The sequence below is a fragment of the Haliotis asinina genome, chromosome 13 (genome assembly GCF_037392515.1).
Source record: "Haliotis asinina isolate JCU_RB_2024 chromosome 13, JCU_Hal_asi_v2, whole genome shotgun sequence".
Classification (NCBI taxonomy): Eukaryota; Metazoa; Mollusca; class Gastropoda; order Lepetellida; family Haliotidae; genus Haliotis; species Haliotis asinina.
The window spans coordinates 11,830,255-11,857,828 of NC_090292.1; the positions used below are offsets into that span (position 1 = coordinate 11,830,255).

The 27,574-nt window shown below is 45.9% G+C and overlaps 1 protein-coding gene across 1 annotated transcript; it reads right to left on the reverse strand.

Annotated features, from left to right (window-relative positions):
• Window positions 1-4,996: 4,996 nt before the first annotated feature.
• LOC137259872 (GTPase IMAP family member 4-like) lies at window positions 4,997-8,285 on the reverse strand. The gene is made up of 3 exons (XM_067797505.1): window positions 8,203-8,285; window positions 7,255-7,302; window positions 4,997-6,638 (listed from the first exon to the last, which is right to left on the reverse strand). Exons 2-3 carry the CDS (start codon window positions 7,265-7,267, stop codon window positions 5,581-5,583), a joined length of 1,071 nt encoding a protein of 356 aa, XP_067653606.1. The 5' UTR covers window positions 7,268-7,302; window positions 8,203-8,285; the 3' UTR covers window positions 4,997-5,580.
• Window positions 8,286-27,574: the final 19,289 nt, after the last annotated feature.

Here is a 27,574-nt window from a genome sequence, read left to right on the forward strand (position 1 = left end):
GGGACACCAAACAATAATAAACGTTATACAATGTTTCCGAATTAATCCATCAGAAGAACCTAAGGAGAAAAATGTCTGGATGTTTCACATTGCCTTGTTTATAGATGTAATTTTGATTTTCACATGGAGCATGGAGCATCAAGTTCATGGACCTGATACAAACACTGTGTGAATTAAGGAAACATGGTATTTTCCCGTATGATGTATTAATATTTTGTTTGTGTCTTGCTGTACAATATGGTTGTTTGTGGGGACGAAACTGACGCATCGTCATTACGGAATACAAGGGGGTAAGTGGGAAAATATCACTGTAATCAGCACAATATGATTGTAATGATACCAATGGCACCACTCCTTACTCTTTGATAAGTTAAGGTAACACTGATGCATATCGCTATAGAGCGCCCGGGTAGCCTTGTGGTTAAAGCGTTCACTACTCACGCCAAACACACGGGTTTGATTCCCCACAGGGTAGAATGTGTGAAGCCCATGTCTGGTGTTCCCTGTCGTGATGTTGCTGGAAAACGGTGTAAAACTGTCATTCACATTCTGAAGTGTTTAACCCCAAGAGAAAACGGACGTCGTCTAGGGGGGGGATCTAACTGCCTTACAATATCGGGATCATATTATGATACCAGTCCTTATATCATTTATTCCGCTACATTGTCCTGTACTGACATTTCACCATGACAACGCTGCTGCCTTTCTGATGCGTCTTGCAACAACAGTGTTGATATCATAGACTGGCCTTCACCACGGAAGATAAGAGTGACAGATGAATCGGGGTGACGTTCTGTTGCCGTCACAGTCGCTGTGTTGGCGTCGGACCTCGTGTGCTGGTGACTAGGTCATGAATCACACTGGTAACCAACCAACAGTAGTATCAGTGTTGAGTTAATGATCAGATAAACTCAAGTGGGGTACAAATCCATATATCATTTACTGACATCAGTAAAAACGAAACCTCGTCATTAAAACTAATCATTTCGTCATTTAATTATCTTAAATCGACCTTTTTTGACAACAGTGCAGAATTCTCACCCTCGAACGAAATTTGAACGATCCGAGGGAGGCGCAAAGGTGACGTATACCTATGTGGGTTGCTGTAGTATTCATTTACATTTCCGAGAGTAGATTGTCTTGCTTGTAGGTTTGTATAAACCTGCAATAGCGACAATTGTTTTTGAAAATGAAAGCTCTATGTTTTCACAATCTATTGCTATCTTGTCAAGACTTGTTTATAAATCGTTCTTATGGTTCTCTTACAAACGGTGTCATGCGAAATCTTTATGGTCATGATTCACAAAAGTATTTCACTACGAGTAGGAAGTATTTCTGATCATTTAACTTGATAACGCCTAAGTGATTCCCAAAACGGACTTCAGAACGTGACGCCACGATCTAAAAAAGTCGCGAACATCCGTCAGTCTGAGTACAAGTGGTGTTTAAAATTGTTTTCACCGAAATCTAGTTACGAAATCTTGACTATGTCCTACAGTACTGTCTTTGACTGATGGACAGGGGGATTTTGCATGACACTGATAATATCATAACAATTTCACTCGTGGAAGCGAGGCAGGGATCAGTATTGTATTACTTACAGTATTATTGTCACTTTGACCAGAACCTAGCTTCTGAAGAAGAAATCGCTTTGTTCAAATAAAATCCTTTTGGTCATCAGTCATTTACTATAACTAGTAAGCAGTTTTAATTCTTTTGAATTCGATGAAAATAATCTAAATATATAGCTTCTTCTATGTCGGAAGCGAGGTAGGCGTCCAAACACCAGAATAATACGTACATGCTTCCAAAACGCTCGCTTCGCACTCACAAGCAACATATTTAGCTCAAACTGATGGGGACGATGGAAATCTGTGAATGGTGACACCATCGCTTGACACCTGGGAGCATTTGACGGCAAAACAGCGATTCGGCATGTCTTTGTTGACTTCAAGAAATCAGCAAATTGACAAGCTTGTTACTCACTTTACATACAACAAACTGAAAATACTTCCTCATATGACATCACTGCAGGGCTCCGACGACAGAGTTACGCAACCTGTCTGTGGTTTCGTTGGCAGGCAAGACTGAAGCAGACGACTTTTTGAAATAACCACAAGCTTTTTCTCTTTAAGAATGAATTTTGTGTTCCACTTATGATTAACCACAATCCTTTCACATGTTATGGTTAAAAGAGTACAGGAAATGTGAATTATTCTTTCTTCCACTTTTCCACGTCTATATTGCTATCTTCACAATAGTGTATGATGCACGCCTACACTTTGACCTGAGTGTGATTTGACATTGTGTGTAAAGTGACTATATTGCCTTTCAGTGTGTTTTAGAATCCTATGTTACGTCGCGTCCGTAGGTTAAGAAAACCTTGAAATGAGAAGTGCACAAGCGTGACCGAACAACCAGTAATGCTGGGAAGGGGATTCCTGAGGAATGAGTATTTCACCGAAGTGTTGTGACTGAAGGTGTTGCACTGCTTAGGTCATACGAACCTGGGTGTAGGGGCTGGGTAGATGAAGGGGAAGATGTGGGAGTACAAGAGACATATAGACCTGAGTGTAGATTCAATCGCGGGAAAGGTGTTGTACACCCTCAGACATTTAGACGTTGGTGTAGGGCGGAGTCAATCACAGGGAAGGTGAGGGCTACATGATACATACAGACCTGTGTGTAGGGCAGAGTTTATCACGGGGCAGATGATGGATACATGATACATACAGACCTGGGTGTAGGGTGGAGACAATCATGAGTAAGATGGGGGCTACATGATATATACAGACCTTGGTGTAGGGCGGAGTCGATCACGGGAGAGATGTTGGCTACATGATTCATAGAGACCTGAGTGTAGGGCGGACTCAATCACTCCTAAGATGTGGGCTACATGATACATATACAGACCTGGGTGTTGGGCAGAGTCGATCACATGGTACATATACAGACATGATTGCAAGGCGGAGTCAATCAAGAGGAAGTTGGCTACATGATACATACAGAACTGCGTGTAGGACGGAGTAGATCACGGGGAAGATGTGGGCTACATGATACATACAGACCTGGGTGTAGGGCGGTGACGATCAAGAGGAAGATGTAGGCTACATGATACATACAGACCTGGGTGTAGGGCGGAGTCAATCACCGGGAAGGCGTGGGACTGCACAGGGACATGCATACCTGGGTGTAGGGTGGGTCAATAAACAGAAAAGTGTGGGGCTTTATGTAACGTATAGACCTGAGTGTAGAGCAGGGTAGATGCAGGTGAAGGTGTGTCGCATCATGAGACATAAAGACCTGAGTGTAGAGCAGGGTAGATGCAGGTGAAGGTGTGGAGTATCATCAGACATAGAGACTTGAGTTTAGAGCAGGGTAGATGGAGGTGAATTTACGGGGCATCATCAGTCATTGAGACCTGAGTTTAGAGTAGGGTAGATGCAGGTGAAGGTGTGGGGTATCATCAGACATAGAGACCTGGGTGTAGTCCTGGGTCGATCAAGGTGCAGTCGTTTGGCTACATGGGACATAGGGACCTGGATGCTGGGGATCAAGATGTGGGACTGTATGGACATAAAGATCTGAGTTCTAGGGCTTATGCAGAGATGTGACACAACACTGTATATTTTGTAGTGAGCGACTGTGTAGGTCTTCAGGGCGCGTGTAGAACTTGGCGTATTTGGTGCTGTGGACAATGGTGTATATTGTACATGAAATCACCTCAAACGAATTCCCCGACTTTATCCTTTAAAGCAAGTTTCACAGATCCTTATTTTTTTAAAAAATAATTGTGATGTATGATTATAGCTGTAGAAGTCAAGTATACACCTTCATTCTACTCTACTGCACGCTAAGATAGCGGTCGCAGTATACATGGCCTCCCCATCCTTACGAGGCATAACGAAACACCCAGCTATACCTAGAGAATCTTCTCTCTGTAAAAACCCACCGCCCCTCCCACGACGTCCCATTCTCTCAGTCTCTCACTGTCTTCACTTTCTTTCTCTGTCTCAGTCTCTCTCTCTCTCTCAGTCTCTCTGTTTCTTTCTCTGTCTCTCGCACAAACAGCTTCTTCCCCCACCAACCCACCCGACACCTACACACACACACACACACACATCCAGCAATGGACATAATTCCCATGTGATTGAAAGATGAATTGCGGATTATGATGTATTTGAGGTAATCCATCGAAATTGTACGCCAGACAAGAATAATCTATAATCATGTTTTCCGAACTTATTCATCAAAGCAAGAACGGAAAGACATTCCTTGGTGTATTGAGCTGACTCGGATATGGAATTCAAACTGTCCATGATAAATATGTTAAAAAACCTCAAAATAAATAACGGTCAATGTATATAGTTTCTAAGACAAAAGTCTATCATGAGACACAAAAGTGCAGAAAATGTCCTATCATACCTCCCACAGACCTACAACTGAGCTACGTCTAATGTAAAACTTAGTAAAGGGGCTAAACGGAAGACCGTGCAGACCGGGTAGATATTGCTAAGGTTACCGTGCTCCTCCAGAAACGCACGAACGCACGCACACGAACACACATATCAATTAACACGCGAAACGATCTACTCAATATGAATCACTGAGGTTGTTCCCGTTAGTAAGCTCGTACAACAAGCATGGGTTCCTGAAGACCACTTCTAGCCCGAATATTCACTTGCTTCAAGTATGTTGATGTAGACATGAAATGTCAAGTTCAACACAATCATGTACATTCCATAATCACCTAATGATATTACTGAGTGCTACATTACACTAACAAACAAAACACACAAATAAACAACAGCAGTTTAGAACCTGTCAAGACAGGAATATCTGGTACAAGTTAAAATAGGGAACTGTAGCAGTCACCTATATTCCTCATTTCCAAGACTAAAATTCCCTGTCGCTTCAGACGAGAAGATTTTACCCATAAAAACTGTAAAATGAATGAATAGATAAAAGATTGTTTTACTGAAAAAATAACGCTAGAGAAAAGACGACACTTTTTTAATGATTGAAAGCTGTACCTTTTAATTTATGCAGTCTTTTATCATGTTATGATTAACGAAATCGGTGAGAGATAAGGTTTTTAGACTATTCTACAGCTACATGCTCTAACAGAATAAAGAACGGGTTACACTCCCGGCGTTAAGAATTTGATCGAAAACCAGGCAGCCCAACCCAACGTCCGGTTCAATCTAACCTTTCGTTTTTCACAACACTGTGTTTAGCTTATAAATCATTTTCTCAACTTGTCATGTTCGACCACTGACCTATCCTCAGCTTTGACCAAATGCAATAGTTTCTGCAATTCTTTGATTGACTTGGCAAGAGCTCTTTTTGATCAATTTTCACATGGTCAAGAAAACGCAATGTTCATGTTCCATGCAATCATCTCACATGTGGAAATTAACCAGTGAGGTACATCATATCTCTTGCTGTTCTTTCAGACATGGACCTCATTACCAAAGTGAAAACACAAGATTCTTTGCTCTTTTTGGTCAATTTTCACATGTGGAAATTAACCAGTGAGGTACATCATATCTCTTGCTGTTCTTTCAGACATGGACTTCATTACCAAAGTGAAAATACAAGATTCTTTGCCGAATGCCAAGCAGTTCGTATGAAACCCATGTTCCCTTCTTCTAACTTCTCTCGCATCTGTTTACGAATTTCTTCAAGACGCAGTTCTTCTCTCCTAAGCTCAAATACTTCCTTTTGTTTTCTTTTTTCATCTTTCATTCCCTCAAGCTGTCTTCTCATTTCCTCCTGTGCTTCCTTTAGTTCTGCCTCTCGCTTCTTTTCCTCTTCTTCCTTTTGCCTCAGTTCTAGGGCTTTTAGGCGTTCTATCAACAGTTCTTCATCTTTTTGCATGTGAAGATACCGTTCGTCCAAAGCAGCAGCTTCCTGTTTAAGTCTGTTTTCGAATTCCTTCTGCCTGATCCCTTCAAGTTTTTCCTTTTTCTCGGCTTCTTGCAGATCAGCTTCACATCTCTCGTACATTTCATTTGTATAGCACTGGCCACCATTTTTATCAACCATATCATTTATCATGTCTATCAGGTGTTTGGTAAATTTCTCCTTTTCTTCATCCGTCCCTCTGTTGTTGGTAGCAATAAAGCGAAGACTTGTATCAAATAAGAAAAGCTTCAACATCACTGGAAACTCACATAAGTAGTCTTCAAGAGTTTTACCCTCCTGTTCCAAGTCATCTTTTCCAGTAAATACAACAATCACAAATTTTTTAGCTTCTTGTCCAAAGCACTGCAGGAATTTTTCCAGTGTATTTTTGTCTTCTTCGGTGAACCTTCCTATTCTTACGATAAAAAGAATGGCGTGTATTCCAGGAGATGACATCCCCACACATTTCATGATCTCTTGCTTGATAACTTCATGGGATTTTCTTGTGTCACTAAAACCTGGGACATCCACAAGTTGCAAGTCGTAGCCAAAACGTTTGAAGGAATGCTGCTTGCATTTCTTTGTAACGGATGCTGGACTTATTAATGATTGGAAAACTTTTTCTAGCTTTCCAGTTCCAATTATTGTATTCCCTGTTTCACTTTTACCTGCTCCAGTTTTTCCAACAAGTACCATTCGGATTTCTCTCTTCAGAAAACTTCTTGTATTTTCTGTGAAGAAGATTAATCATAACTTCAGGCACTATCAACGATTATGTCAAATTATATAACATCAATATCGACACTTGACTTTCAACCAGACGCCATTTGAAAGAGCTAAGATCAAGTACTAGGTTGTGAGTGTTGTTTCTTTAAGCTTTCAAATTTTTGTGCTCATAAATGTTCATATTTATTGACATGGTTGTAATGTTCCTGCTTTATTCAACTCTGGCTGTATTCTAAGCTAATTACAAGGAATCACCCGAGCTGTAACGAATCAGTCAGCTCAGTTTAAGTATCAAAACCTGAGAATAATCCCTCTCAAAGGTGCACAAAGGCAGCGCCCGTGCGTCCGTGCGTCCGTGCGTCCGTGCATCCGTAAAGTCCCAACAGGAATTACATCAGTAACAATCTATCATGGCACCAGGTGTTTTGCTGAGAAGGCAACGGTGGTCTGCTCTACCTATTACTATTTACAAAATTCAAGTCTTTCCTTGTATGTTGTGCAATATATTAAAGAATGCTGAACATACATTACAGACTGACACAGTTCCATACATGCGCTTATTCAGTTTCTAAGCAGTTTTCTCGTTTATCTTGAATACATTTCTGAATAGTAAAGAAATACCTTTGCAAGCCATTGCGAAGCGTTTTGCTCTTTGAGGTCTTTTCCAGTCTGTAACGAAAAGAAAATAGGATCGACATCATTGTGTATATTCCTTATCAATGTCAAAACTGTAGACTGTGTTGGTCTGTTGAAGGCAGTACGGTTGTTCTTCAGCTTGTAAACGTGTATTTATTCAACACACGTCAAGCGTTCTGGTCTGTTTAGGACTTCTTGCTTCTTGTGTTGTGTTTGTGTTTACAGGACATTGTGAATCCTTACACTGAATTACACATTTCACTTTCAATAATAAATTTTAGACGCCCAAACAGAGACATGATTAGTAAACGAAGCACGTGGGTAGATATGGTTATCGTCATGATATTACCCTGTAAACCCACTTATTCAGCTGGTCCCTTCTCTTGCAAAGGATTCCACACAAAATGCGACATGCTGTCTTTGAGGATGACAAACTAAGGATGCACAATGAACACAATATTTCGAAGACTCTACATGTGACACTTCACACATGGACGAGATGATTTTTTCAGGTATCGTGACACATGATTCAGCTTCCTAAAGCATTCCTGTTCATAAAACACGTCCTCAGCCCCGATTGTTTATCAATCTGGGCATGTACGGTATCTGCTATCTCTGCGAAACTCGGAACTCGAAAACTTGAAAAGAGAAGGGCCAGAACTGATTATCGTAGGAGGGGAATAACGGGATCCATTGCACGGGTTCGGTAAAAGGTTGATGTCATAGTATCCCAACTACGCCATCATGCCAATTTTTGATTGTGTGTTCAAGCAGTTGACTCGATAATTGTTGAATGAAGATAGAAAATGTTTCATTATGTGCCATGATACATGTAGAAACACTTTTTTAAAACATGAATGAATATACATGTATCGTTTAACATGTAGCTGAATCTGATCCAGAATCAGCACTAAAAGTATCAGAAATACTCACCCCCTGTGTGTTCGTCCTACTCACGTGATGTCCCAGCTGTAATGTAGTCCGTCACGCTCATGTCTGGTTTTATACTCATGCATTTCAGGTAGGGAGAGTCACATGACCAGACCAGTTGAATATCATCCCTCACCTGGGTCAGGTGAGAGCTTCGTCAAATGGCTGTCCAGACAAACAGAGAACACGTGACTTTCTACTGGAGTCAGGTAGGAGGAAATTAAACACAGACATTATATTTTCGGCTTTATTCAAAGAAGACAATGACAGCCATGCAGATTCATGGCAGAATCATGTGTCTCGCGAATCAGAAGAAGACGCATAACAAGAACATACAACTGCAAATATATTCATTATGTGTGCATAATACAGACAGAAAGACAGACAGAGAGATAGACAACGTGACAGATTCACCGACATGGTTCCTGTGTGTTGATTTGTTTGTTTGTTTGTTCAAGGCTGCAGTCAGCAATATTGACCAGCTATATGGCAGCGGATCGTGATTAAGATCAAGAAGTTCCATGTACGCAACTGGGTTATGATGACATGTGGTAACCAAGTCACTGAGCCTGACCATTCGTCCCCGTTGGTCGTCCATCAAGACAAGCATGGGCTACTGAAGACCAGTTCTAACCTGGATTTTTATCACCAGTGATATGCCATTATGCACCACTGTATGTGATAAGTAACAGTTGCAGGGAGCTAACATCAACCAGTAAAATGAGATCGTAATGATACTGTTCACAGTCTTTTAACCACGTTGATTTGGTTGTCCACAGATGAACTTAAGTGGCGTTTACTTGATCTACAATTGTTCAGGAATTATTCAAAGACGACTCCGCCGTTCGTAAGAGGCGACTAACGGGACTGGGTGGTCAGGCTCGCTGACTTGGCTGGCACGTGTCATCGGTCCCATTGCGCAGATCGATGTCCATGCTGTTAATCACTGGATTGTCTCGTTCAAAACTCGATAATTTACAGCTGGAATATTTTTGAGTGTGGCGTAAAACTAAACTCTCTCACTCATGAATTATTATATCTTTTGAAACTGGTGCTGTTTAGACATGGTAACGCAATTCAGTATCAACGCATACAGTTGCTAGGGTGGAATGAGGCCTCGGTTTATGCTGGCTAGTGTGAAAAGCTGTTAGTAGTAGACACTGACATGCTGTTATCTAACACGCAGTATATCCTCACCCGCCCTTAACTCAGATCCCTCGCACTGACAACTTTTAAGTTAATGTTGTATTTTCAAAAGGGTCTTTTAATAGCAATCATACCACATGAGTGACAGCATCAACGCTTTGTAGGGATGGACTACATTGTATCCACCATTGAATAAATTTGGTCCTTTGTTATCACAAGGTATTACACACATCTTCCTGTTTTCATATTTACGCTGATCTCTGGATTCCCGAGGAATGGGTTTTTCCTCTATGTGAGAGGTTGCACTCACTTTATAAACAGGTAGAGAGGATGTCGTCAGTGGCAGTAGTTATGCTTAGTCTGGCACCTGGAAGGTATGTTTTAGTTCAAAGGTTATGTTTGCAGTTATTGTATAACGCGGGAGTCAGCAATGTTCCACCTGTGTGACAGCTGTCTGGTAGTATTCATGTATGGATCAGACAATCGACTGATCAGCAACACCAATATCGATCTATGCAACTGGGAAACGAGGCTATGTGCCAACCATAATGGCGAGTCTGACTATCAATATGCTTCCTTTCAAGATGTACACAAGGAAACATAAACAGTTTGTTTTCTGTTATATATGTCAGGAACGATCATGGCGAATCGACGTTTGTTTATGTGACAGAAATAAATTGAAAGTGATTATTTGGTTTTCGATTCCTAAATTTAAACTAATACGCCACGCCCACTAGCGACCTATTTGCGAGACATTCCGTGTCCAGTCTCGCTTGAACTTTAGCAAAAATATGCAAGTTGATCCCGAGGCACTTTCACTTGGTTCAATAGTGCAATGGTCCCGCATGTGTTGGATTTCCTCCTTCTAAGTTTTACGCTTGGTTGGATGTCCTGATATGGTTACGCAGTGTGAAGCATGACTGCTTCCACAGAATGTGTGAAGCAAATTTATGGTGTCTAACTATTGCTAAAAGCGACGCAAACCCATACTCACTAATTCCCTCATTCACTGTAAGGATGTCCAACTGTTGGTACAATGTACGAAGAAAATTTGTTGAGTCCCTTGCCCTGGTTTTGCTGGGATATTGCGGAAAGCGGCATAAAAGCGTACTCACTCACTCACTCACTCACTGTAAGGATGTCCCCACATGGGCACTTTGTGTGAAGCCCATTTCTGGTATCCCCGCCGTGATAAACTCACTCACTCACTCACTCACTCTGAGGATGTTGTTTCACTCGAACCGCGTCAAGTAAATCTACATCAGACACAAACCCCCTCTACATCTGGAAACAAGTGAGTGAGCTTTCCACCCAGAACTCGTTCAGTATTAGAAATGTGTAGCTTATCGCTAGTATAGTCAGCAATACCATAGTAATCTTACGTTCGGGATCAGAGTAGTTGTCTTTAGTGCGTTAGTTTCAAGCTAAGGGGTTGACAGTCATATCGTACATTTAGAAATCTATTATTGTACGCCCTCGGGACAATGCAGCCTCTATTCGGTACAGATACAAAATCTGAAGGATTCATATGGTTCCGATCATTGAGGGAGTTGAGTAGTATAGGGAATGACAGTTCTGGACCACTTTCAAGAAAAGTCTCTACAAAGCCTTATTTACTAAATAAGGCTTTGGTTGGGCCATTAGCTCTTGCTACTATTACCCCTACTACAAAAAAGTTGGGTGCCTATGTCACGTTTATATCGATGAAACAGTTTAACGTGAACCGCCTACGATCTCTTTGGTGTTCATAATAAAGGCTTGCTGGGCTTTTTGTATCCCCTGTTCTATGTACTTTTTTTTCTCGTCCTCGCTGATAGCAGACTTACGAGATTTGGATCGAATATCTTGTTTCATTCCGTTATATTTTGTGAGTTCAGAGAGGATTGAACTAAATTCCTCTTCTGAGATCTTACTATCAGAGAGTGCCGTGGAAATACGCTCACTCACTGTGTTGAGCTTTGCTTCGGCCAGAACCCTGATCTCGTCGTGTTTCAATGCCTTACGATGCAGTCTGCGTGATACTAACTTAAGCGCCAACCCTAACACCCCCGCTATCCCAGCTGTTATTTCAAACCCTAGCACTATAGGTGCGGCCACGATAGTAGCCAACAACCCAACACCTGCAGCCCCTAGTCCCATGCTGGTTGCCATAAGGGTAGTGTCAGCCCCGTCCACGATATTGAAAGCTCTATTGTACTTCTTACATAGTGCTTTCCGCGTGTCACGGTCTTGTTCTAGTTGGCGTTTCACATCACATAACTGCCTCAAGCGGAACCCATCTACGGTTTCCAGCGTCTTCGCTACTTCCTCTACGACTGGGTACAGACCCATCCTATAATATATATTTTGGAAGATATTTTAATTGGGGTTCAGTTAATATTCTATCAATGAATTTGAAGTCTACAAGTTCTATACAACTAGTCAGGGTAATATGTGAGAATCTAATAGACTTTCCTGTTGTAATAAAAACCCCACTGAGGCTTATTAAGCTGGTTATAGGACCCGTGGGGGTATCCTGTTGTATAATAATACGACAATATTGGTGTATGTGTTCGTCATACCAGTGGATTGACACCCCGGGTAAAATTTGGCATACTCTTGGGGGGTTTTCATTGTCTAAAACCCAAAAGAAGACTTCTATGATGAGTGTGAAAGGGGAGAATCTTCTATTAACAAGATCTTTGATATAAGGATTATTGCTAAATGTTAATTTATTTTTTACTATAGTCCTTAACCCATTTTTTTCGATATCAGTAGATATCATGGGTACTAATCCCCTCTCCGGAATGAAATCCCCGGGCCAGATACCGTTGTTCCTAATCTTAGAGATCTGCCACTTATCTGTGTCTATTGTGATATAAGGTGAGGTGAGTGTTAAGTTGATCAACCATTTGGGCTCTTTAAAATCTGATAACGACACCCGTCTGTACACGTTGTCTTTGAAGTGTAGGATGTATAATTCATCTTCCTCACCAGGCTGATCGAATCCCTCCGTATCTCCTAGGTCGTTAAGTGTAGTGTTGGGTCGATGACTGATCATTATTATACTATTACGATATAATTTCCAACTGGTTTTTTGATAATAGTTCAGGGGTGAACTTCATACCCATGAAGTGTATGTTGTCAGGCAGGAAGATATTGGTTAGTGATATCTTGTTTTCCACGATCACGTTGACCCCCTGCAGACTGGTGTTGGAGTCGGAACCCACCCGCACGTAAACGTTGCAAACTTGATACTGGTGTCGTTTCACCCACCCGAGTTTGATCCCCTTCACGATCTCGATATTATTCCCCGATGGTTCCCCTAGGTAGACTTTGATGATCAGTGTTGAGTTTGCCGGTAGACTCTCTAGTATACTGACCACGCCTTCGAATTCAGACACCAACTGCAATTTCACGTTTTGTATGGCCGGTTTACTCGATAGCATGTGGGCTGCCATAGTGTCGAGTGGGCTGACGACTATGCTACGTCTCTGAGTTGGGACGTAAGCCACGAGCAGGGTTCCATTGTTCACGACTTTGTTTAGGTGGTTGTCTTTGTTATCCGTGAACACGTAGGGAGAGACGAGTCTAATATTGAGAAACCAGTCGTCGTTATTGGGTAACAACACCCACTTGTCATCTTCGGTGAAGACGAGCATATATGGTTTGTTTTGGACGACGGTAGTGCTCTCAACATCGTCTAAGTCGAACAGTTTACCACCGAACGATGGGTATATTATCCAATTATTATCACCGGTGTTGACAAGGGCGTACTTAGTGTTGACTGTTGCTCTTGTGGTATCTACTATATCACTTAGGGTTCCACCGGAGGGGATTTCAACACGTTTGTAAATGTTGTTTTTCAGTTGCAAGGCGTACGATTTACCATCTACTCCGGGAGCGTCGAAACCGCGCGTGTCTCCGAGGTCGGAGATCCCGATATTGACGCATTTTTTCACTCCGGGCCCTTGTGCGCTGGTCATTTTACATGAAGCGTTAAGCTGAGGTATCCTATATTTACAGGATTATGATTTATATCTAACACCGATATTGTCAGCTCAGGTATGTTGCCCTGGGTTAATCTCTTATACTGCCGTGGTGAAAACGACTCGGTTCTACCGTCGTTGAATTTCTCAGTTTTCACCGGCACTGCTCTCAGTATAGTGGAAGGGTGACCTCCTTGAATGTTGTACGTTGTGCTCACCTGACCGAGATGAATGTACAGCTCTCGGTACGGTACTAGGTCGGGTAACTTCGTGCCTGTGACGGTTGTTGTTGGTTTTATCTCGTCAGGAGACATACCGAGTATCCTCGCTAATGGTCGGCCGAGCCTCAATGAGGTTCTTCCGTTGTTGATTAACACCACTGTACCGTTTGAGTCGTTCATCTTGAGTTCGGCTCCAAGGGGTTTGAAGACCTCGTCGTTTAGAGAGCACACGCTGTAGTAGCCGTCAGTTATCTGGCTGCGAGTTCCACTGACGAACAGCTTATTGTTGCTGATGTTGATGTTAGTCCATTGCGGTAGGTAGGTGATATCGCAGAGTGCGACTTCGAGTTGACCTGACGTGTTATCGATCGCGTGCGTCAGCTGAACGGCCTCACCGCTCGTTATTCCTGGAAGTGTTATGTACATATTATAATATATAATTCATATATTATAATATGGATTTAGCACACTTGAAAATCGTGGTGAATGCAGATGGCACGGGGTTTAAAACAACCTTTATTAATATCTTTGAAAACTATGTCGTGTCCGTTAATAACGCGCAGGCGGTGGTAAACTGGAATCAAAACCCAATGCAGTTTTGGCAGAACCAACTCAACTTTGCTGTGTGGTGTGCGACGACAGGGTCGGGTGTGACACTAGACTACGGTATAGACGAACTGAGTAAGGCAGTCATTTTGTTTCATATTTATTATCAAACGAGACGAATATTGAAGGAAATAAGTGCTCCTCTTCCCCAAGATAAAGCGTGGAGTATGACGAATAACCCCTATGATAAACGCGCTTATGAACGTATTTGTGGGGAGTTTGAGATTCCAACGAATAAAGACTTTCGCCTTCCTGGTGTGAACCATGGTCTCGGTATAGTTCTCGTGTACTTCTACAGATCCGGAACATATCAGGCCGGTTCTAAAGATGGTTCATACAACCCACACCGTCATACATTTACAGGCCCCACAACGAATGAACAGATCCATGTCAGCTGTATAAAGCAAACCAATCCTGATGCAGCCACAGCCTGGACTAAAATGATCTCAAAAACATCGAAAGAATTCACTCGTGCTGGTACAATACGCTTGAACGACTCGATTCGAACGTACGTGTGGGCGCTGTTGGGTGCGCAGTCTATGACGCGTTCCAACATCCTCGGTAAGGGAACTGCTTACGACGCTCAGAAACAGTTCGTTTCCAACATTGAGGATGCTATCAATTCTCCAGTTGATCTCCCGCGGGCCATCGAACGCTACCAAAACGTGTTAGAATACGCCAGATCGAAAGTCAATTACGTGTTCGGTGTGGGGTTGTACATGGCTCCGAGTGATATGCAACTGAGAATAAAAAAAGTGGTGGGTTATAACAACAAAATAGTCATAGCCACGAAGGATCAAAAGTTGGGTATCAACCCCGATATTAACACCACCTATATCCCACACATCCCACCACGTGAAAAGGGTATAGTGGCGCCACCCCCGGAGTCTAAAGTTCAACCAACACCACACCCCCATATACATGTGGGGGTACCCCCCACACCCCCCTATCAGCAGCATATTGATAGTAAAACGGCCCTGGTGGTTGGTGGGGTAGCTTTGGGACTTATTTGGTTAAAGATTTTTTAGCCGCTACGTACACCAGACCCGCCACGGCGACGATGGCTGCCCACAGGTTTTGACTGAGCCACATGGCAGTTTTAGACAGAGCGCTCAACAACCACGAGACGATGCTACCCAGGATGCCGGGAAGGGCTTCGGCGGCTTTACCAGCCAGTTTAGCTAGGCCTTCCCCGAGTTTTTTTATCCAGTCTTTAACACCACCGCCTGTGGGAGTGGGAGTTCCCCCGCCGGCAGGTGTGGGGGTTCCCCCTGTCAGTGACACCACCAGGGTTGATATGATGAAACCAAATGCAGTCAGAATGCTGGCGATGGTGATCCCTTGCTCCCGGAACAATATCCGAATCCTGTCTGCTAACGTGGTGTCTCGGTAGAGGACTTGATTGATGGTTTCCCGCACACGGTTGACCTGGGATCGAAGCTTTTCTTTGTAGCCGGACGCTGTCTCCAACCAGGTCTGCCTTTCATCTTCCAAATTACGTATTCGTTCCTCGATGGTGGCTTTCATAGACTCGTCCTCAGTTTCACCGAGTTTTTCCTTTTCACGGGCGATGTGGTAGTCTATCTCACTCACTTTGGCCGTGCTTTTCCAGAGCTGACCACGAATGGTTTGCATCAACAGGTCCAACCCCTTCAGTTCCCGAAAGGTAATTTCGAGGCCCGGGAAGGGCTTGTTCTCGTAGTCGGCCAACACCTTTTCAATATCATAAGTCATGTTTTGAACCGATGTGGCGTCCCTGATGACTTCCAGATCTTGACGGGCCTTCGGGGGAATCTTCTTAGGTCGCGCGCCACCGTAATCTTTGAAGCCTAGTTCATTTTTGACAAAGTTAGTATTAGTTTTACCGACCAATGTTGATAAAGCAAGCGGTTCTCTCGTGTATTGATTAAAGAGATCGATCTCCGGGTGATCCTTCAAAAACAGCTTACGCTCGTCATCAACGGTAAATTTGTCATAGTACCTTCCCAACGGTTTGATGTCGTCTCTTTCTTCAACTGCGTTGTAATAATCGTTGACGGCGTCCCTCAAGAGTGTGGTCCTTGGTGAGAGCTCGACAGCCGGCTGTAGGCTGAATGAGGTCTCCTGATCGGCCCCTGTATCATCCATAGTATCATCCCACATCTCCCTCATAGGTATGTCTTCATCCATTATTTAGTATTAAAAATATATTTCGTTTATATATAATAATGTACGGCAGAAAATTAGATCCTTTCAGAAGATTGAGAGAGCCATTAGGAGCCAGAGCCGTGCGTCAGTCGGTGACCATCACCAATAATCCCAGCAAGATAGACCAGAATCAAACTCTGCTGGTTAGATTTCCAAACCTTGGTGAGAATGACCTCATTGTACCAGGCACTGTTCGACTGGCGTTCAATATCACGTTGACCTCCGACAACGATAAACGCGAGCTAGTGCGGAACGTGGGTCGAGCCATCATCAAGAAAACGACCGTCAAGATCAGCGGTAACGAGGTGCTGAGCATCGACGACAGCGACGTGTTTCACTGCTACAGGGATCTCTGGAAAAGCGAGAGAGAACGAGTCAATGATGTGTACCAGGGCATCAGCAAATCAACCCGGGCGCGCATAGGATATGTCTTCACGCAAGAACAGCAAGACAAGTTATCGGACGGTGAAAAGGCCATCGCTCTAGCATACGGGAATCGATTCTGCGTGCCGCTCGACTTCGAGTTGCTCACGGGACACGCGCCGTTTTACCAGGCCGCGCTGGGTGATAGGCTCGAATACGAGCTCACGTTTAACGACTATAGCAAAGTAGTGCGTACGCCGAACGGTGATGAGGCCAGTTATGCCATAGACAACATCTCTCTGGAGTTCGACATGGTCACTAGCCCGGAGCTGGCCAGGCAGGTTCGAAGTCAGTACTCTGGGAAGATGGCTATACTGTACGATCGCGTATTGAGGCATAGATCAGTCGTGCGAGATAAGAGCGACACTGTGTGGAATATCAACCTGAACGTGCCGGCGCGATCGATGAAAGGTATCCTGGTCGTCCCCGTGGAGTATTACGATCCATTCCGGAGGGACAGCGAGAAGTTTTTCAACCCCGAGATTGAAAAGGTGGAAGTGACCATCGAGGGCGTGCCCAACCAGCTGTTCAGTCATGGTATGAGACCACACCAGCAGTGGGATGAGATAAAAAAGCTACCAGTGGGGGACTACATAACAAAGGACCTGGACCTCGGCTCCGTGCAGATCGGTGAATACCTGACCACCAAGTACGCCCTATGGTTGGACATGCGATCCACGGATGATGATAAACTGCACGGTAGCGGGCGTCGTATAGATAACGGCAGCGAAGGGATAACCATCCAGATTACTAAGAAGGCTCAACCCGCTGGTAAGTTGAAATTATATCTGTACGTTATTATGGACGCGCAACTTAATATAGACAATGGGAGATTCGTGCAAGCCTTCTACTAGTGGGGGGTACCCACAACTACCCACTGACCCACACTGCGCCATAGTGTGCGGGCAGACTGGCTGTGGGAAGACCGTTTTCGTGTTGGATATGTTGGAGGGTTACTACAAGGATGTGTTCGATAACATCGTTATCATGTGCCCTACTCTGAGCATGAATAAAACGTGCGCGCGACCTTGGGTGATGACGGACCCGGACGTACACAAAATCGACCCTGGAACACGCCTGCAGGACTGGTTGAAAGCTCTTCACGAGAAATTTAAAGGGGAACCGACGCTGTTCATACTGGAGGGCTGGGTAGAACATGATGTACGAGAACAAGGACATATAGAGCAGGGTGTAGGACTGGGTAGATCATGGTGTGGGAGTACATGGACATACAGAGGAGGGTGTAGGGCTGGGTAGATCATGATGTACGAGAACAAGGAGATATAGAGCAGGGTGTAGGGCTGGGTAGATCATGATGTACGAGAACAAGGACATATAGAGCAGGGTGTAGGGCTGGGTAGATCATGGTGTGGGAGTACATGGACATACAGAGCAGGGTGTAGGGCTGGGACGATCATGGTGTGGGAGTACATGGACATACAGAGCAGGGTGTAGGGCTGGGTAAATCATGATGTACGAGAACAAGGACATATAGAGCAGTCTGTAGGGCAGGGTAGATCATGGTGTGGGAGTATATGGACATATAGAGCAGGGTGTAGGGCCGGGTAGATCATGATGTACGAGAACAAGGACATTTAGAGCAGGGTGTTGGGCTGGGTGGATCATGATGTACGAGAACAAGGACATATAGAGCAGGGTGTAGGGCTGGGTAGATCATGATGTACGAGAACAAGGACATACAGAGCAGGGTGTAGGGCTGGGTAGATCATGATGTAGGAGAACAAGGACATAAAGAGCAGGGTGTAGGGCTGGGTAGATCATGATGTACGAGAACAAGGACATATAGAGCAGGGTGTAGGGCTGGGTAGATCATGGTGTGGGAGTACATGGACATACAGAGCAGGGTGTAGGGCTGGGTAGATCATGGTGTGGGAGTACATGGACATACAGAGCAGGGTGTAGGGCTGGGTAGATCATGATGTACGAGAACAAGGACATATAGAGCAGTGTGTAGGGCAGGGTAGATCATGGTGTGGGAGTATATGGACATACAGAGCAGGGTGTAGGGCTGGGTGGATCATGGTGTGGGAGTACATGGACATACAGAGCAGGGTGTAGGGCTGGGTAGATCATGATGTACGAGAACAAGGACATATAGAGCAGGGTGTAGGGCTGGGTAGATCATGGTGTGGGAGTACATGGACATACAGAGCAGGGTGTAGGGCTGGGTAGATCATGATGTACGAAAACAAGGACATATAGAGCAGGGTGTAGGGTTGGGTAGATCATGGTGTGGGAGTACATGGACATACAGAGCAGGGTGTAGGGCTGGGTAGATCATGATGTACGAGAACAAGGACATACAGAGCAGGGTGTAGGGTTGAGTAGAACATGATGTACGAGAACAAGGTCATAGAGAGCAGGGTGTAGGGCTGGGTAGATCATGGTGTGGGAGTACATGGACATACAGAGCAGGGTGTAGGGCTGGGTAGATCATGATGTAGGAGAACAAGGACATATAGAGCAGGGTGTAGGGCTGGGTAGATCATGATGTATGAGAACAAGGACATATAGAGCAGGGTGTAGGGCTGGGTAGATCATAGTGTGGGAGTACATGGACATACAGAGCAGGGTGTAGGGCTGGGTAGATCATGATGTACGAGAACAAGGACATATAGAGCAGGGTGTAGGGCTGGGTAGATCATGGTGTGGGAGTACATGGACATACAGAGCAGGGTGTAGGGCTGGGTAGATCATGGTGTGGGAGTACATGGACATACAGAGCAGGGTGTAGGGCTGGGTACATCATGATGTACGAGAACAAGGACATATAGAGCAGTGTGTAGGGCAGGGTAGATCATGGTGTGGGAGTATATGGACATATAGAGCAGGGTGTAGGGCTGGGTGGATCATGGTGTGGGAGTACATGGACATACAGAGCAGGGTGTAGGGCTGGGTAGATCATGATGTACGAGAACAAGGACATATAGAGCAGGGTGTAGGGCTGGGTAGATCATGGTGTGGGAGTACATGGACATACAGAGCAGGGTGTAGGGCTGGGTAGATCATGATGTACGAAAACAAGGACATATAGAGCAGGGTGTAGGGTTGGGTAGATCATGGTGTGGGAGTACATGGACATACAGAGCAGGGTGTAGGGCTGGGTTGATCATGATGTACGAGAACAAGGACATACAGAGCAGGGTGTAGGGTTGAGTAGAACATGATGTACGAGAACAAGGTCATAGAGAGCAGGGTGTAGGGCTGGGTAGATCATGGTGTGGGAGTACATGGACATACAGAGCAGGGTGTAGGGCTGGGTAGATCATGATGTAGGAGAACAAGGACATATAGAGCAGGGTGTAGGGCTGGGTAGATCATGATGTATGAAAACAAGGACATATAGAGCAGGGTGTAGGGCTGGGTAGATCATAGTGTGGGAGTACATGGACATACAGAGCAGGGTGTAGGGCTGGGTAGATCATGATGTACGAGAACAAGGACATATAGAGCAGTGTGTAGGGCTGGAGAGATCATGGTGTGGGAGTACATGGACATACAGAGCAGGGTGTAGGGCTGGGTAGATCATGGTGTGGGAGTACATGGACACACAGAGCAGGGTGTAGGGCTGGGTAGATCATGGTGTGGGAGTATATGGACATATAGAGCAGGGTGTAGGGCTGGGTATATCATGGTGTGGGAGTATATGGACATATAGAGCAGGGTGTAGGGCTGGGTAGATCATGGTGTGGGAGTACATGGACATACAGAGCAGGGTGTGGGCTGGGTAGATCATGATGTAGGAGAACAAGGACAAATAGAGCAGGGTGTAGGGCTGGGTAGATCATGGTGTACGAGAACAAGGACATATAGAGCAGGGTGTAGGGCTGGGTAGATCATGGTGTGGGAGTACATGGACATATAGAGCAGGGAGTAGGGCTGGGTAGATCATGATGTACGAGAACAAGGACATATAGAGCAGGGTGTAGGGCTGGGTAGATCATGGTGTGGGAATACATGGACATACAGAGCAGGGTGTAGGGCTGGGTAGATCATGATGTACGAGAAGAAGGACATATAGAGCAGGGTGTAGGGCTGGGTAGATCATGGTGTGGGAGTACATGGAAATACAGAGCAGGGTGTAGGGCTGGGTAGATCATGATGTACGAGAACAAGGACATACAGAGCAGGGTGTAGGGCTGGGTAGAACATGATGTACGAGAACAAGGACATATAGAGCAGGGTATTGGGCTGGGTAGATCATGGTGTGGGAGTACATGGACATACAGAGCAGGGTGTAGGGCTGGGTAGATCATGATGTACGAGAACAAGGACATATAGAGCAGGGTGTTGGGCTGGGTAGATCATGGTGTGGGAGTACATGGACATACAGAGCAGGGTGTAGGGCTGGGTAGATCATGATGTACGAGAACAAGGACATATAGAGCAGGGTGTAGGGCTAGGTAGATCATGGTGTGGGAGTATATGGAGATACAGAGCAGGGTGTAGGGCTGGGTAGATCATGATGTACGAGAACAAGGACATATAGAGCAGGGTGTAGGGCTGGGTAGATCATGATGTACGAGAACAAGGACATATAGAGCAGGGTGTAGGGCTGGGTAGATCATAGTGTGGGAGTACATTGACATACAGAGGAGGGTGTAGGGCTGGGTAGATCATGATGTTCGAGAACAAGGACATATAGAGCAGGGTGTACTGTTGAAGAGATCATGGTGTGGGAGTACATGGACATTCAGAGCAGGGTGTAGGGCTGGGTAGATCATGGTGTGGGAGTACATGGACATACAGAGCAGGGTGTAGGGCTGGGTAGATCATGGTGTGGGAGTACATGGACATACAGAGCAGGGTGTTGGGCTGGGTGGATCATGATGTACGAGAACAAGGACATATAGAGCAGGGTGTAGGGCTGGGTAGATCATGATGTACGAGAACAAGGACATACAGAGCAGGGTGTAGGGCTGGGTAGATCATGGTGTGGGAGTACATGGACATACAGAGCAGGGTGTAGGGCTGGGTAGATCATGATGTACGAGAACAAGGACATACAGAGCAGGGTGTAGGGCTGGGTAGATCATGGTGTGGGAGTACATGGACATACAGAGAAGGGTGTAGGGCTGGGTAGATCATGGTGTGGGAGTACATGGACATACAGAGCAGGGTGTAGGGCTGGGTAGATCATGATGTACGAGAACAAGGACATATAGAGCAGTGTGTAGGGCAGGGTAGATCATGGTGTGGGAGTATATGGACATATAGAGCAGGGTGAAGGACTAGGTGGATCATGGTGTGGGAGTACATGGACATACAGAGCAGGGAGTAGGGCTGGGTAGATCATGATGTACGAGAACAAGGACATATATTGCAGGGTGTAGGGCTGGGTAGATCATGGTGTGGGAGTACATGGACATACAGAGCAGGGTGTAGGGCTGGTTAGATCATGATGTACGAGAACAAGGACATTTAGAGCAGGGTGTTGGGCTGGGTGGATCATGATGTACGAGAACAAGGACATATAGAGCAGGGTGTAGGGCTGGGTAGATCATGATGTACGAGAACAAGGACATACAGAGCAGGGTGTAGGGCTGGGTAGATCATGGTGTGGGAGTACATGGACATACAGAGCAGGGTGTAGGGCTGGGTAGATCATGATGTACGAGAACAAGGACATATAGAGCAGGGTGTAGGGCTGGGTAGATCATGATGTACGAGAACAAGGACATACAGAGCAGGGTGTAGGGCTGGGTAGATCATGATGTACGAGAACAAGGGCATATAGAGCAGTGTGTAGGGCTGGGTAGATCATAGTGTGGGAGTACATGGACATACAGAGCAGGGTGTAGGGCTGGGTAGATCATGATGTACGAGAACAAGGACATATAGAGCAGTGTGTAGGGCTGGGTAGATCATGATGTACGAGAACAAGGACATGTAGAGCAGGGTGTAGGGCTGGGTAGATCATAGTGTGGGAGTACATTGACATACAGAGCAGGGTGTAGGGCTGGGTAGATCATGATGTTCGAGAACAAGGACATATAGAGCAGGGTGTACTGCTGAAGAGATCATGGTGTGGGAGTACATGGACATTCAGAGCAGGGTGTAGGGCTGGGTAGATCATGGTGTGGGAGTACATGGACATACAGAGCAGGGTGTAGGGCTGGGTAGATCATGGTGTGGGAGTACATGGACATACAGAGCAGGGTGTTGGGCTGGGTGGATCATGATGTACGAGAACAAGGACATATAGAGCAGGGTGTAGGGCTGGGTAGATCATGATGTACGAGAACAAGGACATACAGAGCAGGGTGTAGGGCTGGGTAGATCATGGTGTGGGAGTACATGGACATACAGAGCAGGGTGTAGGGCTGGGTAGATCATGATGTACGAGAACAAGGACATACAGAGCAGGGTGTAGGGCTGGGTAGATCATGGTGTGGGAGTACATGGACATACAGAGCAGGGTGTAGGGCTGGGTAGATCATGGTGTGGGAGTACATGGACATACAGAGCAGGGTGTAGGGCTGGGTAGATCATGATGTACGAGAACAAGGACATATAGAGCAGTGTGTAGGGCAGGGTAGATCATGGTGTGGGAGTATATGGACATATAGAGCAGGGTGTAGGACTGGGTGGATCATGGTGTGGGAGTACATGGACATACAGAGCAGGGTGTAGGGCTGGGTAGATCATGATGTACGAGAAGAAGGACATATAGAGCAGGGTGTAGGGCTGGGTAGATCATGGTGTGGGAGTACATGGACATACAGAGCAGGGTGTAGGGCTGGTTAGATCATGATGTACGAGAACAAGGACATTTAGAGCAGGGTGTTGGGCTGGGTAGATCATGATGTTCGAGAACAAGGACATATAGAGCAGGGTGTAGGGCTGGGTAGATCATGATGTACGAGGACAAGGACATACAGAGCAGGGTGTAGGGCTGGGTAGATCATGGTGTGGGAGTACATGGACATACAGAGCAGGGTGTAGGGCTGGGTAGATCATGATGTACGAGAACAAGGACATATAGAGCAGGGTGTAGGGCTGGGTAGATCATGATGTACGAGAACTAGGACATACAGAGCAGGGTGTAGGGCTGGGTAGATCATGATGTACGAGAACAAGGGCATATAGAGCAGGGTGTAGGGCTGGGTAGATCATAGTGTGGGAGTACATGGACATACAGAGCAGGGTGTAGGGCTGGGTAGATCATGATGTACGAGAACAAGGACATATAGAGCAGTGTGTAGGGCTGGAGAGATCATGGTGTGGGAGTACATGGACATACAGAGCAGGGTGTAGGGCTTGGTAGATCATGGTGTGGGAGTACATGGACATACAGAGCAGGGTGTAGGGCTGGGAACATCATGATGTACGAGAACAAGGACATATAGAGCAGGGTGTAGGGCTGGGTAGATCATGGTGTGGGAGTATATGGACATATAGAGCAGGGTGTAGGGCTGGGTAGATCATGGTGTGGGAGTACATGGACATACAGAGCAGGGTGTAGTCTGGGTAGATCATGATGTACGAGAACAAGGACATATAGAGCAGGGTGTAGGGCTGAAGAGATCATGGTGTACGAGAAGAAGGACATATAGAGCATGGTGTAGGGCTGGGTAGATCATGGTGTGGGAGTACATGGACATACAGAGCAGGGTGTAGGGCTGGGTAGATCATGATGTACGAGAACAAGGACATACAGAGCAGGGTGTAGGGCTGGGTAGATCATGATGTACGGGAACAAGGACATATAGAGCAAGGTGTAGGGCTGGGTAGATCATGGTGTGGGAGTACATGGACATACAGAGCAGGGTGTAGGGCTGGGTAGATGATGATGTACGAGAACAAGGACATATAGAGCAGGGTGTAGGGCTGGGTAGATCATGATGTACGAGAACAAGGATGCACAGAGCAGGGTGTAGGGCTGGGTAGATCATGATGTACGAGAACAAGGACATACAGAGCAGGGTGTAGGGCTGGGTAGATCATGATGTACGAGAACAAGGACATATAGAGCAGGGTGTAGGGCTGGGTAGATCATGATGTACGAGAACAAGGACATATAGAGCAGGGTGTAGGGCTGGGTAGATCATGATGTACGAGAACAAGGACATACAGATCAGGGTGTAGGGCTGGGTAGATCATGGTGTGGTAGTACATGGACATACAGAGCAGGGTGTAGGGCTGGGTAGATCATGGTGTGGGAGTACATGGACATACAGAGCAGGGTGTAGGGCTGGGTAGATCATGGTGTACGAGAACAAGGAGATGTAGAGCAGGGTGTAGGGCTGGGTAGATCATGGTGTGGGAGTACATGGACATACAGAGCAGGGTGTCGGGCTGGGTAGATCATGATGTACGAGAACAAGGACATACAGAGCAGGGTGTAGGGCTGGGTAGATCATGATGTACGAGAACAACTACATACAGAGCAGGGTGTAGGGCTGGGTAGATCATGATGTACGAGAACAAGGACATACAGAGCAGGGTGTAGGGCTGGGTAGATCATGGTGTGGGAGTACATGGACATACAGGGCAGGGTGTAGGGCTGGGTAGATCATGGTGTACGAGAACAAGGACATATAGAGCAGGGTGTATTGCTGGGTAGATCATGGTGTGGGAGTACATGGACATACAGAGCAGGGTGTAGGGCTGGGTAGATCATGATGTACGAGAACAAGGACATACAGAGCAGGGTGTAGGGCTGGGTAGATCATCATGTACGGGAACAAGGACATATAGAGCAAGGTGTAGGGCTGGGTAGATCATGGTGTGGGAGTACATGGACATACAGAGCAGGGTGTAGGGCTGGGTAGATCATGATGTACGAGAACAAGGACATACAGAGCAGGGTGTAGGGCTGGGTAGATCATGATGTACGAGAACAAGGATACACAGAGCAGGGTGTAGGGCTGGGTAGATCATGATGTACGAGAACAAGGACATACAGAGCAGGGTGTAGGGCTGGGTAGATCATGATGTACGAGAACAAGGACATATAGAGCAGGGTGTAGGGCTGGGTAGATCATGATGTACGAGAACAAGGACATATAGAGCAGGGTGTAGGGCTGGGTAGATCATGATGTACGAGAACAAGGACATACAGATCAGGGTGTAGGGCTGGGTAGATCATGGTGTGGTAGTACATGGACATACAGAGCAGGGTGTAGGGCTGGGTAGATCATGGTGTGGGAGTACATGGACATACAGAGCAGGGTGTAGGGCTGGGTAGATCATGGTGTGTAAGTACATGGACATACAGAGCAGGGTGTAGGGCTGGGTAGATCATGATGTACGAGAACAAGGACATATAGAGCAGGGTGTAGGTCTACTTAGATCATGGTGTTGGAGTACATGGACATACAGGGCAGGGTGTAGGGCTGGGTAGATCATGGTGTACGAGAACAAGGACATATAGAGCAGGGTGTAGGGCTGGGTAGATCATGGTGTGGGAGTACATGGACATACAGAGCAGGGTGTAGGGCTGGGTAGATCATGATGTACGAGAACAAGGACATATAGAGCAGGGTGTAGGTCTACTTAGATCATGGTGTTGGAGTACATGGACATACAGGGCAGGGTGTAGGGCTGGGTAGATCATGGTGTACGAGAACAAGGACATATAGAGCAGGGTGTAGGGCTGGGTAGATCATGGTGTGGGAGTACATGGACATACAGAGCAGGGTGTAGGGCTGGGTAGATCATGATGTACGAGAACAAGGACATACAGAGCAGGGTGTAGGGCTGGGTAGATCATGATGTACGGGAACAAGGACATATAGAGCAAGGTGTAGGGCTGGGTAGATCATGGTGTGGGAGTACATGGACATACAGAGCAGGGTGTAGGGCTGGGTAGATCATGATGTACGAGAACAAGGACATATAGAGCAGGGTGTAGGGCTGGGTAGATCATGATGTACGAGAACAAGGATACACAGAGCAGGGTGTAGGGCTGGGTAGATCATGATGTACGAGAACAAGGACATACAGAGCAGGGTGTAGGGCTGGGTAGATCATGATGTACGAGAACAAGGACATATAGAGCAGGGTGTAGGGCTGGGTAGATCATGATGTACGAGAACAAGGACATATAGAGCAGGGTGTAGGGCTGGGTAGATCATGATGTACGAGAACAAGGACATACAGATCAGGGTGTAGGGCTGGGTAGATCATGGTGTGGTAGTACATGGACATACAGAGCAGGGTGTAGGGCTGGGTAGATCATGGTGTGGGAGTACATGGACATACAGAGCAGGGTGTAGGGCTGGGTAGATCATGATGTGTAAGTACATGGACATACAGAGCAGGGTGTAGGGCTGGGTAGATCATTGGGTGGGAGTATATGGACATACAGAGCAGGGTGTAGGGCTGGGTAGATCATGATGTACGAGAACAAGGACATACAGAGCAGGGTGTAGGGCTGGGTAGATCATGATGTACGAGAACAAGGACATACAGAGCAGGGTGTAGGGCTGGGTAGATCATGATGTACGAGAACAAGGACATACAGAGCAGGGTGTAGGGCTGGGTAGATCATGATGTACGAGAACAAGGACATATAGAGCAGGGTGTAGGTCTACGTAGATCATGGTGTTGGAGTACATGGACATACAGGGCAGGGTGTAGGGCTGGGTAGATCATGGTGTACGAGAACAAGGACATATAGAGCAGGGTGTAGGGCTGGGTAGATCATGGTGTGGGAGTACATGGACATACAGAGCAGGGTGTAGGGCTGGGTAGATCATGATGTACGAGAACAAGGACATACAGAGCAGGGTGTAGGGCTGGGTAGATCATGATGTACGGGAACAAGGACATATAGAGCAAGGTGTAGGGCTGGGTAGA